Raw genomic sequence first — 18,719 nt, 5'->3', positions numbered from 1 at the left:
TATTGACTGTTCTGCATTGAGGGCGCAAATCAGGAATAATTACAGAGCAAATCTCCTTCTTCTCCAATCGTACTCTATCCATAACAAATTCTAACCCACAATTCTCAATTTGAGGATTTTGAGGTGGAATATAGATGGCCTTCCCTCAAAGATGCTCTTATCAGACTGGCAAATGTTTATAAGAGATTATAATATACTACTGTTCCAGGAGACTTGGGACTTTTCAACCATTGGTGATTATGAGTATTTCGGTGTACCACCAATACCATCCCGGCATTGGCATGCTGCGGAGGGCCTAACTATTTGGATTAATTTATCACTGGTTGTGAGAGCTCATGCCCTGAAAACAACTGGACAGGATTTTCAAGCTGTAATCATCAAGGGGAATTCTAGTAATTATTTGTATTTTATTAATTTTTAGAATAAAGATTTTGTAAACATACTGAATGCAAAGTTCCCGATTTTGTCTCAGTTTAATAATTCACTTATGTCAAAATATAATATTAAGGGGTATGAGCTACACCTGATTCTAGCAGGCAATTTTAATGCTAGACTGTTACAACACCCAATGTTGGAATACCTGGAGCACTTAATTGATGGTGAAGAAGATCATAAAGGCAAGGAGCTAGTGAGCTTTAAATCCTCCCATAATCTAAGTAAAGTCATGTAATTAGGGGGATCTTGAGAAACCCCACTGCCCACTTATAGGGGCAGAGGAAGTGTTTCAGTAATTTATTGCATCTTACTGTCCGGCAGTCTAATCAATTCACTTGAGCACGGAGCCATAATTGCTTTAAACTTTGGCGACCATAATCCCATAGAGCAATCAGCATTGTTCTTACCCTCAGGGGAGGTAAAAAAAAGTAGTAGAAGTGATCAGCAAACTTCAATCAACCCCTGATGGCCTTAAACTGGTATGGAGACTTCCAAATCTAACCTAATTTCTTGAATCATTAATAAGAGACAATCAGGGTGTTTCAGAACTGTTTGGAAGATGAAGAGGGGAGGGACTCAGTCGTCTGTTCTTTTGGTGACCTTTCCACTTCTATTAAAAAAAGTCCTTTTAAAATCAATTAGGATCAATCATGCTGTTTCATGCAGGGGAAGACAAGTCCTTTGAGTGAAGGCAGAGCACAGCCTATTCACATCCTATTCAGTTGCAAGTGGGGCTGTGCCAGCTCTGCCCCCCCCCCCCTGCCAGTTGATGCCCCATCCAGGCACATCTAATGCCTCTATTGTGTGGCTGTCAGGGAGGAATAAACAAAGTCCAACTGTCAGCTACACCCAGTTATATGCAGGCACCAAATAGTTAGGACAGGAAAATGCCAACTTTCTAAAAGTTAAATTTTCAAAATTGTAACTTAAAATTTGACTTTACCATTAAACATGATTTTTATTTACAATCTCTCAGACATCAACCATAAAAAGTCAACCTGCTCCCAATCACAAGGAGTTTTTCACTACTAGGACATGTAAAACTTAAAAGTGCATGTCCAACCTTTTAATTACCCATGTAACCTATGGGCTACCTAGGGCCTACCTTAAGGATGACAAATGTAATAAAAGGGGAGTTTAAGGCTTGGCAAGGGGTTTATATTGCCAAGCCGAAATGCCAGCTTAAAACCGCATACGCATGGCAGGCCTGGGACATCCTTTAAGGGGCTACTTAAGTGGGTAGCACAATAAGTGCTGCAGGTCCAATAGTAGCATTTAATTTACAGGCCTTAGGTATATGGTATACAACTGCACTTGAGACATATAATTAAATTAAATATGCCAATCAGGTGTAAGCCAATTTTGCTATGTTTTAGGGAGGGTGCGCAGGCACTTTAGCACCTGTTAGCAGTGTTAAAGTGCACAAAGTTCTAACGCCAACAAAACCAAATTCAGTAACACAGGAGGGTGAAGGAAAAAAGTTTTGTGGAATACCTAACAGTGGGATACCTCTATGTCTATGTATCATTGTCTCATGTTCCAGCATATGGCTGGGTCCAAACTGAGGAGGCATGGTGGGCGGAAAAAGTTGGGTTGGGATGCAGCCCCAAGAGATTGCCACTGGCTGAGATTAATTCAAGCATTCCATCCATCACCTTGGTGTTGTTGCAAATAATAAACTCAGAGCAAGTGTGTGAAGGTTTGGGTGTCCTTTCATTTAAGGCCTTGGCTTCCAACATGGAGGTCTTAGTCACATCCGAGATATATCACGAATTTCAACTGTATGTCCAATGCTCTTTTTTTCCCAATCTGTCTTCTGACACTAATTGATCAGTCCATTGCTATTATATGGTGAATCTCCATGGATAAATTGTGTGATTTGAATTCTGTAATATAATAATGTATCATATTGCTTTGACTCTGAGTTGAAATTAAATGTACCCTTCCCACCACACATATTGTGTTGCGATTTTGCAAATAGTATTACCCCTGCGGGAAACAAAATGAACATTTAATAAAGCATTTTTAGAGTTGATTTTTTACATATGTGTGCCCTTGTGCCAACCTTGTTCCACTGTGTCTAGTAGATAGTATTTGCTTGACTACTTCCTCAGATGATTAAACTCCATTCCAAACCTGAATTGTGGATTTGCTTATTCATCTGTAACAATCCTGTTAGGGGTTAAAAAGGTATGCTCAGCTGGCACCATAGGGTTAATCTACTTTTGAATTCAAAATCCAAATTTGGTCTAGGCTGAATCCCTCTTTAAGATTCTGCTATATTCAGTCTTTATATGGGATGATGCAGAAAATATGGGGTGGCCCTTAATACACCAGTAATTCTTGATCATTCATATCTGGCTTTGCAAGGCTCTATCCTAGCCCAATTACAATTTGAAAGCCACTAGCATTGTATGGGTTCTTATAATTTATCTATAAGCAAACAAACCTCTGGATCCACTTAGCTTAATAGAATAAGAAGTTCTTCAAAATATGAATCGAAAATTCCTGTAAAAGAGTTACTATCATTGTTGGTGGTTGTTGATCTCTAGTCCAGCTTCCTCTTTCTTGTGAAGCAGGAGTTTTGTTCCTCTTTTAAATTTGCCTCCACATATTTTATTGGAGACAAAGTACAAATATCTGTTCAATCCTTCTAGATAACAGACAGATCAAACTAATAAAAAGATTCATCCGGGCCAGAGCCATTCCAATCAAGAAACAGTTCAACATGTTCTATATGGAGTTTGATATTAGAACATTTTATACAGAAATAGCATCTGAAATAAATGTTGCACCTTAAATATTGTTTAAAAACGATATAATTTCTGTGGATGTCGATTTTCTAATATTACCAAGAGTAATATTGTTGTATGGAATATTCTGACAGTGATATTCTGGTAACATATCCCATATGGTAATGTGCGCTGCTGAGGGCCTGACAAGAAATCCCTCTTTGGACACTTGAAAATAGAATGCCTGCCCACATATTCAGTGGCAACCGTTTAAAGGAATGTGTTCACTTTTACTCCAGTTACATTAAATGGGATCTATTGGCCATCTACTTACTGCTGTCCTGCACGAAAGGTGCTTGGACTGATTCTCAAGAGGCCAACATCCCAACTGCTGAAATTTGCAGTCCCTGGGCTAGGAGTGAACATGAAGGTGCCATTGTTGGGGTAAGATGTTGTTACGGTGTAGAGGTACCTCCATTCTGGCTCCCATGACTGTGAATAAGGCACACCTTTGCGAAGACAAAAAAAATAAGATGAAAACAGAGGAAAAAGCATTGGAAGAGAAAAAAGACAAAAAAAAGACGAGCATAGTAAGATAGATCTAAATCCTGCACAAAGTGCATGCATTACTGATCGAGCAAGGTATCATTTTCATTCATACAAAATAAAGCATCTTTGACAAGGTACAGTACAATCACAATTGCTTCGATGTATCCTCAGCAAAGGAAGTATTTATCAAATATAAATAATAAAACGTTACTGTATTTGAAACATTTCGAAAAATCACAATGTAATTCACACTTGGGAAAACAATATACCTTTTTGAAGGGTTTTCACTAAAAAATGAGTGTAAATGGAGAAGGGCAGATTGACAAATGATCTTGTGTTTATATTCACCATATCATTTTAATTGCTGTTGTTATCTATAAAAAATCTCATTAATGCCATTCTTTCACATCTCGAGCCTGGCACTCTATGAAAATCACCCACATACTAAGTGATAGGTGTAGCATACCTGCCAACTCACATAGTGCCCCCGTGTGACACACGATATCGGATATCGGCTACAATTATACGGTCACCAATTGTGGAGCTGATATGACATGGAGGCAGGAAAAACGAGCCGAAAACCACTAAATAGTGATTTTCCAGCTTGTTTTCTGAGGCTTTGAACAGCCAACGTCCATTAAGCGGAGTGAAAACACCCCAGGACATCGGCAACAGCCTCAGCAAGCTTTTTTGGGGGGAGAGATGAGCGGGCTTGGGGGCAGAGTGGAGTTCAAAAGTACCTCTTGGTACTTCTCGGCACGAGCCCCACCTACTCCTCACACGGTGAGATTTTTGTTCAATTTGTCAGGTACGGTGTAGTGTTGCCTAACCAGAGGGGACTTGAGTGCCACATCCCCCCAACTAATTCTCCTGCATAGACTACCAACCTTTTCCACTCAAAAGCCATAAGCCTTCTCTGGGACAGTGGGTGGATTTTAAGGACTACAAAGAGGAAGAAAGAATCAAGACAATCGGATCACAGATAAGTTACCGTGCTATCATGTTCTCATGTTTTCCCCATCCTAGTCAATAGACTCTATAAGACTACATATATATTCCACAGGCTTCCCCTTTGTTGACTTCTCACAAAACGACAATAAGGGCAAAAGTGATTTACAGTCATGAGGATTTACTGCTGCAGTGATCATTTGTGCTACACAAGAGGCATGCGTAAAGATACAACCTTTTGGCCCCCTAGACCACGTATCTCCATGCTGCAGTGTGCTGCCCAGAGGGTCAATTTCCAAATATCTCCAATTGGACTCTACTCAAGAAGCCGCCAAGCCGTACTAATCTGCCTTACAGCCTGCAAGCAAGCCCACTATTTCACAAGTCATAAACCGTAGAAACCGATGTCTGCAACAATAGATTGAAAACAGATGTAGGAGGCCTCATGCCCTTCCAAAACAAGTCTAAACAATATGAACAAACTGTTGTGCTGATGGCAAGCAAACACTCTTTTCAAATATATCTCTCTGCCTAAACCTGAGAATTTAAGAGAACAGCTTCTGGTGAGCTGCTGGAAAAATTCAAAAACTCAAATCTTTTCTTCCCTTTTGTGAACCGACAGCATACGTGCGCATCGTACTCGCTCGGTCGGACTGTAGGGGTCCGGCTCGGTCGGAAAACACTCCGGATCCGACTCGGTCGAAATGCTTTCCGACCCGGATCGGAATCGGCACCTTAGTGTTACTTCCCCTCGGAGGCCTTATTAAACTCCACTTTCAGTCTGAAAAACGTACTGGGATTGATGAATTCATAACTTCATAACCATGCTGAGTGGGTGCCCAGACAAGGGACTTTATAGGAAGTAGTCCAACTATACGCCAGAGGTGTGTGCATATCTAAATCAGCAGGCATACTTACATCCATTACAAATAGACTAAATAGAATATAACATAAGTGACCTTGAGGTGCAGATAGGCATCAGCACAAACACCCAGTTGCAACAAAACTTATTGACATTACTACATGAATATCACAGAGAGGCCGATAGAGAAATAAACATTCTGGGAAAATATTATACAACCTGAAGATACTAAGAGGGTGAGCACCCAGGCAGGTTACTGGCAACCCTGATGCAGGGGCCATGTACTGCCTCTGACATTATTAAGATGCACATCTCTGAGACTGAGATCATCACAAAATCACAGTCAGTTTGACACTATGGACAATTATGTAAATGAGATAGTGCTGCTGGCTTGGCTCACTAATAGCCAGAGAGAATACTTAACATGCCCCGTCACTGAAGAAGAAATAATGGCCACAATCCACAGAAGGGCGAGCAGTAAAGTCTCCAGCAGCGATGGCTTGCTGGTCAAGTTTTACAAATGAGTTTTACAAAGAATATGCAACACTTATAGCATCTCATCTTAATAAAGTATACCAAGAAGCATTTGATAGGTCATCTTCCTTGTACTCTGTGTGAGGCACTCTTAATTACTCTGCCGAGAGCTCCGAAAAGATTCCTCTTGCTTTGACTCCTAAAGACCACTGTCTCTAATCAACACAGACAAGGAAATCCTTGTGAAATTATTAGCCAGCGCTTGGCTCCAATGATGCCCACTACTATTCTGCCAGAGCAGCCGGGGTTTGTATCGTGGTATTTCACCTCTTTTAACCTGTGTAATATTTCACTTTGGACACCACGGGACGTGTGCCCACACATTGCTGCTAGACGCTATCAAAGCATTAAGCTATCTAGATTGGCCATACTTATTTTGGACCCAAGACCACATGGGCCAGGGTAGACTATTATATACAATTATACAATGTGGTACTATAACCGGGCTAAACATTATCTGAAGCAAATCTTCTATATTCCCCTTAACATAAATCATGCTCCTTTGCCACCTAGAATACCCTGATTGGCATACAGATTCAGGTAAATACATGGGTGTATAGATCTCTACACAGCTATTGAAGTCATACCTAAAACAAATTATGGCAAAGACCTTACTCACCTTACTGAACAAGTGGCTTGGTGAATTAATTTACCAATGACTCTGTTCGAGAGGATTGCCTTATTAAAGATGGTTTTAATGCCTACATTTCTCTAACTCATCAGAAATATAACCCTATATGCCCAACATGACACTTTTTCCACTCACTTCAAATCACTACTAACTAAACTAATCTGGGAAGGTAAAAAGCCCCAAATAAAATAGGATACACTAACCATCCCATAGCAAAAGGCAGCGGCAGATCCTCCGCTATGGCAATGGAGCATCGCCCCCCACGCCCCCGACCCCCAGAGGCAGACAAAAATAAAATGATGATCATTCAATTTTTCGTCCATCTGAGTCTTGTAGGCAGGGCCACAGCACTGCAGCAGGAGGAGGGGTAGTGTTATACACCGCTGTCAGTGCGCATGATGGTTTGGCCGGGCCGTTTTCAGACAGCCAAACTATCATGCGCACTGAAATCTCTCCAACCCAGCTGCCTTGCTGGGTGGAGAGATCAGCAGGCACAGGCTCCCATCTCCCGATGGAGCGCGAAACCAGTTAGCTGCACCAAATCTCAATGCTACACTCATGGTGAGAGCAGCATCAGGATTAGCCACAGGGGAGTCTGCGAGCCTGTGCCCAGAGGATTAGAAGAGCACTGAGCATCAGATAAGTGTGTTTTTGTTTTTTTGTTTGTTTGTTTGTTAGTGCTCCCTTCCGCAAGCTTCTCCACCATTTTTATAGGACACCAGCTACTACTGGCAAAATGGAGGATTAGAGCTGCCCGACCAAATATTGTATTATGCTTGTAAACAGGCCCAGTTAGCATACCACTGGTACAGAATAGCACTCTCACCACAGGATGTGGTTGTGGAGTCAGACATGGCTGACCCGACACCATTACCCTGCGACTCTGAGTGAGAAGACACAATGTTTCTGGCAGGAAATTAACCCGGTTATGACAACTACTTAGGCGTGGCACTTCCTAGTGAGCCATTCAGGTTCCCCTGTACTTTACTTGTCACATCTTTTAATGACAATCCTCTTATACCCCTCCCCTTCTAAACTAAGCATCATCAGAAATTGTTTTGGAAAGGGTTAACCTACCATTGGAAATCTCTTTTAAAACAGCTCATTCCCATCACTGGAAGATTACATGTGGCCAGATGGAGGCTCCATGCTACATATGTTTCTCTATTACAGACCAAAGGTTGCACTAAAACAGAAACTGACCAACTTCCCACAGGAACCTCTTGCACTAATTCAGCTTTCATACCTTATAGTGGTGACCATGCTTAAACAAGTTGTCTCAAAAATATATTATATGTACATGCTTGCAAAGCCAAAAATGCCACTTAATGTTAAGGAGAGATGAGGGAGTGGTAGAGGTGTCTTGGCAAAGAGCTGATAGATGAATAATGGAAGTATTGTTGCCATCAAACCCCAAAATGGACAGCGCAGAGAGTACACATTCTTGCACATGGAATACTTCCTCTACACCAGGCTATAGGATCTGCAACTAGCAGCGGAGGCAACTTGTACGAGGTGCGGTCACCCTGAGGCATACTTCTTCCAACTGGCATAGATCTCTCCAAATACATTGCAATACTGGAGGAAATTATCAATGTATTCATCATTCTAGATTTTAAGATGGCGCCAAACCCTATGTTGGTGTTTCTGGGATATGTCTAAGATTTTCCTAAGCCTGTACATAATTTTTCGGCTTTAGCACTACTACTAGCCAAAAGAATCATGGCTAAGAGATGGGACCGAGACCCCTCCCCGACGATAGACTCATGGCATAAGAATTTAATTTCTTGTAAGGAAAATAGTGAACTATAAGCATGACTACAGCGTCCTAGTGCTCACCCCAAGGAATTTTGGCACCCACTATTCCATTTCATGGCTAGAAGGATATGATCATAGAATATATATGCCTGCATGAACTATATGATGTGCCTATCCGGGTCCTAAACTTCTCCAACAGTCTAGTTTTTGCTCATTATCGTTATGGAGGCATGTCCATGATTCATACACCTAGACACAACATAAGCCTATGTATCACAATCAGCAAAATTTGTATTTAGGACATAAATGTGCAAATTAGATTTATTTGAATGTAATTCTCCTATGTTGTTTGCTTGTTTTTGACAAAATTGCTAAATGGCATCACAGCTATATTTGTATGTTTTGTTTCTTTAAGTTTCCTTTCTTTCTTGTCATAACTACAAATGCAAAAAATAAAGTTATAAAACACCAGCACTTATGTATAGAATTAATCATTATTTTTTAAATAAATGAAAGTTATTTTTTGTATTGCATTGAAAAAAGGTATTAAAATATTTTATGATACATTATGTTTTTTAAGATTAAATTACATTATGTATAGATATTTTTTAAAAGTCTAAATAAATTAATGTATTTTAACATTATATCCTGGGTGGTTTCATTGAAGCCCCTGGTACCATTATTTTCTATAGGAGGGTGCTGCAGAACCAGTAGTTGGCCATGTATTATTCCAGGTCTAGGCTGGTGTACATTTACTAGTGTTTTGGGTGCTTTTTGGCTGTAGTAACCATAGAAGTGTGGTTTGAGAATAGCAATGGTCTCACTCTTTTGTGGTGGGTGAATATTCCTCCCTAAACCCATCCCTAGCTCTTCCATAAGCCCTCATTCTTCCTCTACTAACATCTCCCATTTAGTAGAAAGTATTCCCCATTTAACAGCCACTCCCCCCCTCCCTCCCACATTTATGTATGTGTGCTGAGATCTCTGCAATATGGACAGAGATCTTTACACATAAATAATAGGTGAGAGGCTGAGGTGTAGAGCTTAGCAAGTAGGTTTGTGAATAGCATTTTGTAGTATGTGAGAAGTGCCATTATAGTTCCATTGTAGTACTAATAAACATACTACCAAATTCAGTTTGTGAATAGGCCCAATAATAAACATTTACATAAATACTTCATAGCTTTCTCATTTAGTTGAAATATATAGCACTTGTTACATGTTCTGTTCTATGTTTACTTTCAAATACTTACCTTTTTTTCTGTACACATGAAAAATAATGCCCTTTGGAGACTTTTGAATTTACTTAAATGAACATGCAGTCTTAGAGTTTCACTGTGAAGGCTTAAAAGAAATTGAATATACTGGTTTCATATTAGCTATTAGATTTGTGGGTCTTGGTTATCCCACAATAATTCATCAATGGGAAAGTCAAGCACAAAATTGTATTCCTTGATAATTTTCTATAGGTGGTTTTGTGAACTTAAATGTTAAATGTTGAAAATCTTCTGATGAGCCTTGTTGAATTGTTTGCTCAAATATTATACCAACTGTTCTAGCAACACAGATCATTACTTTCCAAATACACGTTGGATTTCATTTTTTGTTGTGAACTTATAGAATTTATGATATAATATAATCAATAGCTTAAATATTTGCAATAATGTTTAGTAATAAGAAATGCAAAACCTTTTATTATAGTGTTCCTTGTTAGCCATTGATAGCTATTTATAATGAATATGTCATAATTTACAATCAGAAAAGTTACTGCAGTTAAATAGTAGACAAATGTTGTGTTTAGTCCTTCATTTGCTTTCATCTTTATAATCTGTGAGAATGTTATAATTTGTATAAATTCTGGAATACTTGCTGTTTAAGACACAATTGACGTTGGCCATCCTGTCTGCCTCAGATAGTGTCTGTTACACCTAATAAAACCTTAATCATCTTAATTGCAGTTAACCTCATTGATACAAATTTGGTAAAGAGGTGACTCATAGAAGTCACTGCAAGAGGAGCAGCCAGGAGCCACACCATTGCCCCAATTTTACGCACAGACTGGATGCAGTACTACATGCAAGTGGAAACAATAGAATTCGGACAGAATGGGCAAGGCTTAACAGGCATTGTTTTTGACTAACATGTCCACTGCAAGATAAGAGGATTAATCAATAAGCATACCAGAGAGGGTATAGAAGCCCCAGATTTATTCCATACACTTCAGCCCAAGCATAACAACTGCCAATTCCGAAGCTTGCATTCTCCTCACTCTACGTTCTGCAACTTCATGACCGAAAGATTCCACTGTTCAAGTCCATTCTACAATGTTCTGGTATTTCCTACAGTGGAAGCGACATGAATGATGGACAGATACCACACAACTCAGCTGGTCAAATGTGCATTTTGCCGTATAACCCTGAGTCTTTGAAGGGTTACAACTTTGGCGGTGTGACAGATCAATGTTCACAAGTTGTTCGAACTGACTTGTATGAGCATGTGGCACTGTACAGAGGTGCATATAATTCACCTTGGAAGTGCTCAGTAGTCTAAATACTCATGGGACCTTCCACACGGGTAAAGGCTAGAGAGAATACATTCCATGGTGATTCCTATTGGTTCTCGTGCAACCAGGAAAGTAGCCAATCACTGGAGGATGTGGTGGGGAAAGCGGACTTGTTACAGTGTGGCGGAAGAGCAGTTGGGAGCTTAGTAACCCAGGAAGAAGTGGTGTGGTCTAAATGTGCCTGATGCAGAAGCTGATCACTTGATAACTGCTACAATTGGAACATGTAGCGTGGCTGACTGTGCTGCCCTAATGGCAGCATGCGAGGGACTGAAGAGCACAGGTGGAATATACTAGAGTGCAAAGGCTTAAGACATAGGCACATAGCTGCAGCACACCACTGGTTGCAGATGGTTAAACGGAGGAGTGCAAAAAGGGTGAAGACTAAAAAAAGAAGAATGGGTTTGGAAAACACATTGTTTGAGAAGGCTATGCCTCAGAGAGGAGATTGTAGTAGATGAGTTGTGGGGTAAAATTGCAGAACCATATTTTATTTCAGAAAGAAGTTTATGCTAATTCAAGCTATTATACCACAGACAGAGGTAGTAACCACCGCTACATGGAAACAATTCAGAAAGTGATTCAAGTGGGTGCAAAGTGCCCCATTAAGGAAGAAGGGTGTATTGTCAGGAAATCAGGGGGTGGAGGGAAGAACATCAATTACAGTATTCCAGGCATGAATGTCAGAGATGTCGAAGGTGATGTGAAGGATATATTTAATATGTCTCTGAAGATGTTGGAAGAACATTTTTATGCCAGGATAAATTTAGTAATGAAATGGCATACGTATTTAGGATGAACACAAGGTAGAAATCTGTGATTGGTAGATTTCATTACAGACTTGTATTGTAGAGGATGGCAGTTAAATGTGAGTCTGAGGATCTGGCCATCTTGATAATTAAGTGGCAATTGGTTAGATGTAGCAACAAATTATGCACAAGATATTCTTTATGGAGAAACAAGATTTGAAAGTGTCCACCATGATAAAAGTAGGGGTGGGCGGAACTCGCAGAGTTACATAAAAACTCAGTGAGATTCCTCGCCAACTGGGAGAAATATGAATGTTGCATTGTAATTTAGCCCCCTAGCGCGAGCAGCGTTGAAAAATAAGAGTAAACGGCATCATGCGGTGTGCAGGAGTGTGCGGCCATTTGAGTTGATTTTGCTGCCATCCAATTAGAAAATTCACTCAAGAGGCAGCAAATCTACTCGAGAAGCAGCCCTCTCATCGTGATCACCCGAGTTAGAAACTGATGCTAGGGGATGCCAACACTCGCTCGGTTACTGGAGCCTAATGGAAACATTTCCACCACATGGCAATTAAATGAACTTGTCTGGAACTCTGCACTACAAGAGTAACGCACAAACACCAAATTCTGCCAATTTCGTGTGCAGAATGAAATATACTACCCAACCCTAAATGAAAGATTAAGTGAAACAGAGTGCAGTGTCTATGTCTGAAAGAGTTTAAATGTGGCGGGGCAGAGGAAGTTGCAGTTATGACCAGCAACAAGAATGAAGAAAGTGTTGAGGTGTGGAAGTGTCTAGTGGCAAAGGAAGCATGCGTGAAGCTAAATCAAGGCGCTTCAGGTGTAGCAGCTTGGGGCACCTTTCTGCCAGTTTGGGATGTTATTCTTGGAACTCTAAATGTTGCAAGTGTGATAAACATAGACACTATGCAAGAATGTGAGGAAAGGGAAGTAGTTGACAGTAGAAGAAGATGTTGAAGAAGTAAAGAAGCTGATCCTGTAAAATGGAGACAAGAGTCATAAGGAAGTGTCTAAATGTCAATGGAAGTAGTTTGCATGTGTTGGCATATTTAGAATGATAACTGTTGGGTGAGACTGTTTAGGCCAATTTTTAGCAGTGAGGATAGAACTTTGAAGGAAGCAGATATTTTAGCTACAATATTTTGGTACCATAACAATTTCCCTCCATCCCAAAGCGACGTCCTAGGCCAATTTCACTTTCTTGGTTGGTTCATAGTCTCCACTTTCTTGCCATTTTGCAAGTGGGTGTCAATTCTACTGCAAATGTCAGTGTAAGGCAAGCTAAAATATAACCCAGCAAGCCTTTGATATTGAATTCCTAATCTCAGTGTTAGGCCCAAAAAAGTTGCCTTTAAGCTGTTTCACTTATCCTGGAAATCGCAATGTAACACCAACTCCATAGCAAGCTAATAGATAACATATTTCTGTTTTCTCGCAATTGGGTAGTCCCAGACCAGTGTAAAGGTTACCTGGAAGATCAACCCATTTCTACTGAAAACCAGCTACGCAATGAAATGTTGTATTACAAAAAACAACATACCAAAAATTACAGACAACTATTTCCCATTATGACCCAACCTTCAAAATGCAAATCTCAGATTTAAATCAACCACAATGTTATTCAGCAGGTCTCTTGTGCATGCACTATCTCTCTCTTTCTTATTTTTGTTTGTTCTCTTGTTCTTTCTTTTCAATTCATTTCTCACACGCTCTGTTTGCCCTCTCTTGTTTCCTCTTTCTCACCTGTTTCCTTGTAGCCCCAGAGTTCAATGTTAACAGGGTCACTTTTCAGAACATTAGAATTCCAAGTAAGAGAGAGAGTTCCATTAAAGCCAGGGGTTCCATAGTATTGCCACTTCTTGGAGTTTACTAAAACACTCTTCTCCTGCACAGAGGTCTTGCTGTGGTGTACTGGGGACAAGAAGAGAATAAAATAGTCAAGGGTTAATATAATCAGACAACTTATAGGGTAACAGAAATCATTGGTTCTGTGCTTTTATCACAGAGTGCATGGAGATGAAATTTACAATGCAACATGGTTCGAATGTGAGAAATAGCAAGTGGCAAGGTGAATTTACCAACAGGAAAGTGTAATGCAATCCTCAAGCAAGCACCTTGGCGAGAGTGTATGTTTCAAAAAGATTCTTTAAAAAAGTATTGTCATCCTCCTTCATTGGGATCATATTCAGCCTCTTGACAGAAGGAGTGCCGCAGGCAGTCCTGTGGTTCCCCCTCTAGCAATTCTATATCACTTTCCTAAAAATTGATTATGTGAATGGAATTACCTTCTGAAACTTCCAACATTACTCTCAGTGAGAAGCCAATCCATCCTCTCATTTCAGCATTAAATTCAGCAGCAAATAAAGCTTAGGCGATAGCACTGTAATGTTATCAAGCCATTCTTAAGATACAGTCTAGCTTTATTGAAACAATATTTGCAGAAGGACATGAACACTTCCTTACTGGAGAAATTCAATACCCATGCAAAGAGTTTTTTTGTGCAAATGGCATACAGTATGCCTAGATTTTACAATTACACAAATACATATCAGAGGGGAAGATAGGGTGGAAGTAGCTTAATCAAAAAAGAATGTCAAGTTAATCTCTGATTAGCATCTCCAATTAGAGGTGATGAAGGGCAGTGTTGTGAAGGAGGGTGCAGTTATCCCTACCTCGCTACACTAGGCCCGACACAAACCATACTGGTCAGAAGAAGACGGCCCATTCACCATAGAGAAATTGTCAGTGTTAGTTAGGTCTGCTGCACTTCATCTGGCATTTTGTTTTTCCAATTTCCACCCTATCTCTATTGGCTGAGTCTATAGAAGGCTCTGAAGCATTATTGGGCTCTCCCCTTCAACAGCTGGAAAACCGGCATTCCCTCTTACTAATGCAGAGAATGAGGAGGATGAGTTCTCCCTCAGTTGGGAGCATGGAGCATGTTCCCAAACCAACACAGGCCACCTTGGCTTTGGTTTTCAAGTCAACGCAACAGAAAGAGCAAGTGGATGGCCTGGCCTCATACCACTCCTAGTCACTTCATACAGTAAGCATATTTAAAGATTTACCAGCTAATTTATAGCTATTGTCTTTCTCAAAACTCATCAGGGAGAAGTTAGGAAACTAAATCTCCTTGTCAGATAAATAGGAACATAGAACCTAGCATATTGATATAACCCCAGAAGAGAGGATAGAGATCAACGACTGTCCTTGAAATGCAGGATCTAGGAAAAAGGCTATTAAAATAGGGAGGAAGATAAGAATAGTAACTTACCCGCTAGCCACACTCCAGTGTGGGGATAGGTGGCTCCATCATCCACTGATAACGTGAAGGGGATGCGGCCGGTCTCATACAGTAACGGGGAGATGCAGTGCGCTGCACCAGTGTCGTCAATGTATCCCCCTGTGACTGTTTCATTGTTAAACCTATGGGGAAGAAGTTGCATTTTCATTTATTAGTGCCTTTCTTAATAGTAAAAAATTGATGTATATGATCTCTTCTCCATGCTTCTGTGGAAAGATGTCTAAAAGGTCTCATCAACACTCCTAAGCCTCCCATGCAGTTCATCCTATTGTTTCCCTCAACTTTTTTATGATCTTCACAGTACCTTAATACAATTTTTTAATAGTCTTTGAGGGTCTAGAAGAGCTCCCATTGGCTGGCAAATGTATGAATAGCAAGGATGAATCTGACTTAACCAATCATTATAATCAATATCTAATCCCAAAAGGAATATATACAGAATCCACCTTCTATGGTCTCTTCTCCTTGACTCCTACACATACCTTTGAGAACAACAAAACATAGAGAAAGGCTAGTGCAACTGCTGTCCTGTATCATCTTACGCATGAGGAAATGAAACTCAAAATTTATGGAAAATAGTGGAATGAGGAACGTACCCAGAGAATGGACCCCAAAGTGTGCAGGCAGAGATGGATTTACTATTGTAACATGTCTAAGACATCAAGCATAAAAAAATAACAATGCATATTTCTTCAAAGAGCATAAAGGACACAAGTAGGTGTACATAACGCAAAACTAAGTACCACCAACAATGACTGGTACTGTGACAGCAGCACTGGCTTATATGGGTATATGTTATTTGATTTGCCCACAATAAATACTTCCTGGAAAATATGTGAGGCAAAACTGAAGGTATTTTGAAACTAAGACTAATAAATTCTACCTATACTAAAGGTACAAGCAAACTTTTACATTACTATGTTTGCATCAGCGGTTACCACCGTGATGCACAATTGGAAAGACTATGGTATTATCATTTCACTGAAATGGTGGAATACATTATGTCTGATGTATCCTTTGGGAATTAATTTGTTGTGTTCTCCCTATGAATGTCACAGTCCTGAAAAGTATTGGTTCCCTCTTCATAATTATACTTGGCAAAGGAACTGGACACAGTCTCTCCATCAACAATGTCAAATTTCGCCAAGAGGTCTCCCATAAATTTTCGACAAACATGCAAAGAGAATTGGGCCCTGATTTAGAGTTTGACGGATGGGTAATCTATCACAAACTTGGCGGATACCCCATCTACCTTATCACAAGAACCATAGGATACCATAGGACATAATACATTTGCAATAAGGCCGACGGCATATCTACCACGTTTGGGATGGAGTAATCTGTTGGTTAAACTTTACATAATGTCTTTAATAACATTCCTCCTATCACATTCTGCACTGGAAAGGATTAAAGATATGTTTCGCTCCAAGTTTGCAAAGGCATTGGCAATGGCTCAGATTGGTCACTGAAGGAGAAGAGAGGTAAACATTTCCACAACGAATACATGGTAAATTTCGATTCCCACTGGACTTGCATTCTAATAACAGGCAGACATGAAGAGAGCAAGTTTAGTTTTTTCTACTCCCCTTTCCCTTCCTTTCTACAGGAGGTGCTGGATATTCATTGCACCATGATTACCAACCCCGCTGTTCCACACTACAGCTACTCGTGAGGCGGTAGACCACAGCATAAGTAAGGATCAGAGATATGGTGGAATTTGCATTGATTTGCACATGAGCAACTGTGCAAAAATACAGAAAAGAAGGTAAGTAAATGCACTAGGTCCGAGGAGGATGCTGCTTCCTAGGTATGCCTAGATATCCAAAGATATTTAAATAGACCCCGCACTCACTTTATAGTGTAGGGTAACTGGGGTATAGGTTAAAAGTTTTAATCAAGTTTTTTAAAAATCAAATTTCTTCAAGTAACCCTAGTAGATCAAAGCCAACATGTTTTGGCCCACACAAAGAACCTGTCTAGGGCCTTTGTCAGGGCTACATGTTTTCTATCCCTGTCTTGCTACATATGCATCGCATGCACACACTTGAGGCCTAATGCTCTCACCTGACATGATCTTCCATCATTGGGGGGAATACTCTTATTCTGGGTTGTTTACGGGTCATACGTGTATTGTCTTGCCAGTGCTACTGTTGCACTAGAGCACCAAGTCGTACCATCGTTTATGAATTGCATTTATGAGTTACAACGACAGCAGTAATCTTCTCTGGGATGGTCAAACAGATATTTATTTTGCTTGCCCCCTTCACACTTAATGAGGTTTTTGTATATTAAATCATCATTGTGTGCTACACATTCTTCTACAAGCATTCCTAGTTATTTTTCACTCAAAACCTTGTGCTTTCTTTTCTTGCACCGTCCTCCCTTCTGCTTGCTGTGATAAAACCGAATTGTGTGGCTGTTCAGCTCCTCTATACTGTGCTCTTCTTGGCTGTTCTAAGCATGTGGTGTATTACCTCCTGGTTATAATTTCATTAGTCACTGCCAGAGTGACATTAGCAATTTGCAACTGTGAACCATTCAAAAGTAATAAACCATTAGTTTACAAATGCGACTAATAATACATTGCTATTTGATTCTGGTTTCCCTTGGTACAATAGAATTTGCTATTCACAATTAGTGATTTGGACATTTTTGGTAATTCTGAATTGCAAAATGATGACATCTAGCCTTGTGATCCATCGTATACTGGTCACATTGAATGTGTGCCAATGTGTTTACCCCACTGGCGATTTTCAGAACAATGTAATGCCACATGCCAGGCATGTAATGCAGGCCCCTGCAGCACCTGCGGTGCGGGTGGGGAGGGGCAACTCTTCAGGGGCCCCCAAACCATTTGGAGCGGCCCCATTCCACTCTAGAGAAATGAATATCTGTGAGATACGGGCTATTCTGGGGCCCCTCTTCACATTCTGTAGGGGGGGGGGGGGCATCATTTTACGTCACTGCCACATAAGGCTTCACATTTCACAATACTTCACCTAAAATATTCAGAAATACAACTACCACCCCAGAGTCAATATCACATGATTGGGAAGACTGTGTGGCAATAAGGAGTTTAGAAATGTACAATTAATGTGTACTTTCAGCATTTCACGAGAGGTAGCTACTTGAATCGTGTGGTTTCAAGTTTGCGATTCTGAGAACTTCGCACGACAAGAGGTGGGGATTTAAGTCAGAAGGAACACTTTAGCTTCCTTGATGGTATATTGTCTCATGAAAGTAGGACACAAACTACCCCTCGTACATTTGACTTTAATAGGTGCTATCCTACCTAGTGGGGACTGTTTGTAATTATCATAAACTTTGGAATTAAGTTTAGCCCATAAAATGACAATTTTCCCAAAAATATTTCTCTTACATTGTTGCCTCAATTATTGGCAGGTGGTGGGCCTGGTTTAGACTGAAAAGCCATGGCACCCTTCCTAGATTGGCTAATGCGGTGGTTCTATGTTGTGCCCCTTGACAAGAATACTGCTAAGCGCATGATAATTCTATTGCAGGCTTAGGATATGATATTATGTGAAATGGTTATCAGTGAAATGCAGGGGATGATACAGATACCTAGGACTGCTGGCTAAAGGACTCAAGGGGGCCTGTTCACAAAGGCATTAC

The 18,719-nt window shown here is 40.3% G+C and overlaps 1 protein-coding gene across 3 annotated transcripts in view; it reads right to left on the bottom strand.

Moving 5' to 3' along the window:
• The window catches only part of LOC146784167 (uncharacterized), a 901,426-nt gene that overhangs the window by 724,408 nt on the left and 158,299 nt on the right, over positions 1–18,719 (bottom strand). For all 3 annotated transcript variants that reach the window (XR_014970387.1, XM_085633210.1, XM_085633211.1), the window contains exons 3-5: positions 15,057–15,208; positions 13,526–13,693; positions 3,502–3,676 (exon numbers count right to left, since the gene is read on the bottom strand). Coding sequence is in view for 2 of the 3 variants with exons in the window: in XM_085633210.1 (XP_085489336.1) it covers positions 3,502–3,676; positions 13,526–13,693; positions 15,057–15,208 (495 nt within the window). In the remaining variant the exon portion in view is untranslated. The remainder of the gene's footprint in view (positions 1–3,501; positions 3,677–13,525; positions 13,694–15,056; positions 15,209–18,719) is intronic.

The sequence above is a fragment of the Triturus cristatus genome, chromosome 11 (assembly GCF_964204655.1).
Source record: "Triturus cristatus chromosome 11, aTriCri1.1, whole genome shotgun sequence".
Taxonomy (NCBI): Eukaryota; Metazoa; Chordata; class Amphibia; order Caudata; family Salamandridae; genus Triturus; species Triturus cristatus.
The sequence above is the reverse complement of the archived record's forward strand: the minus strand, read 5'-3'. Positions and strand labels throughout refer to the sequence as shown.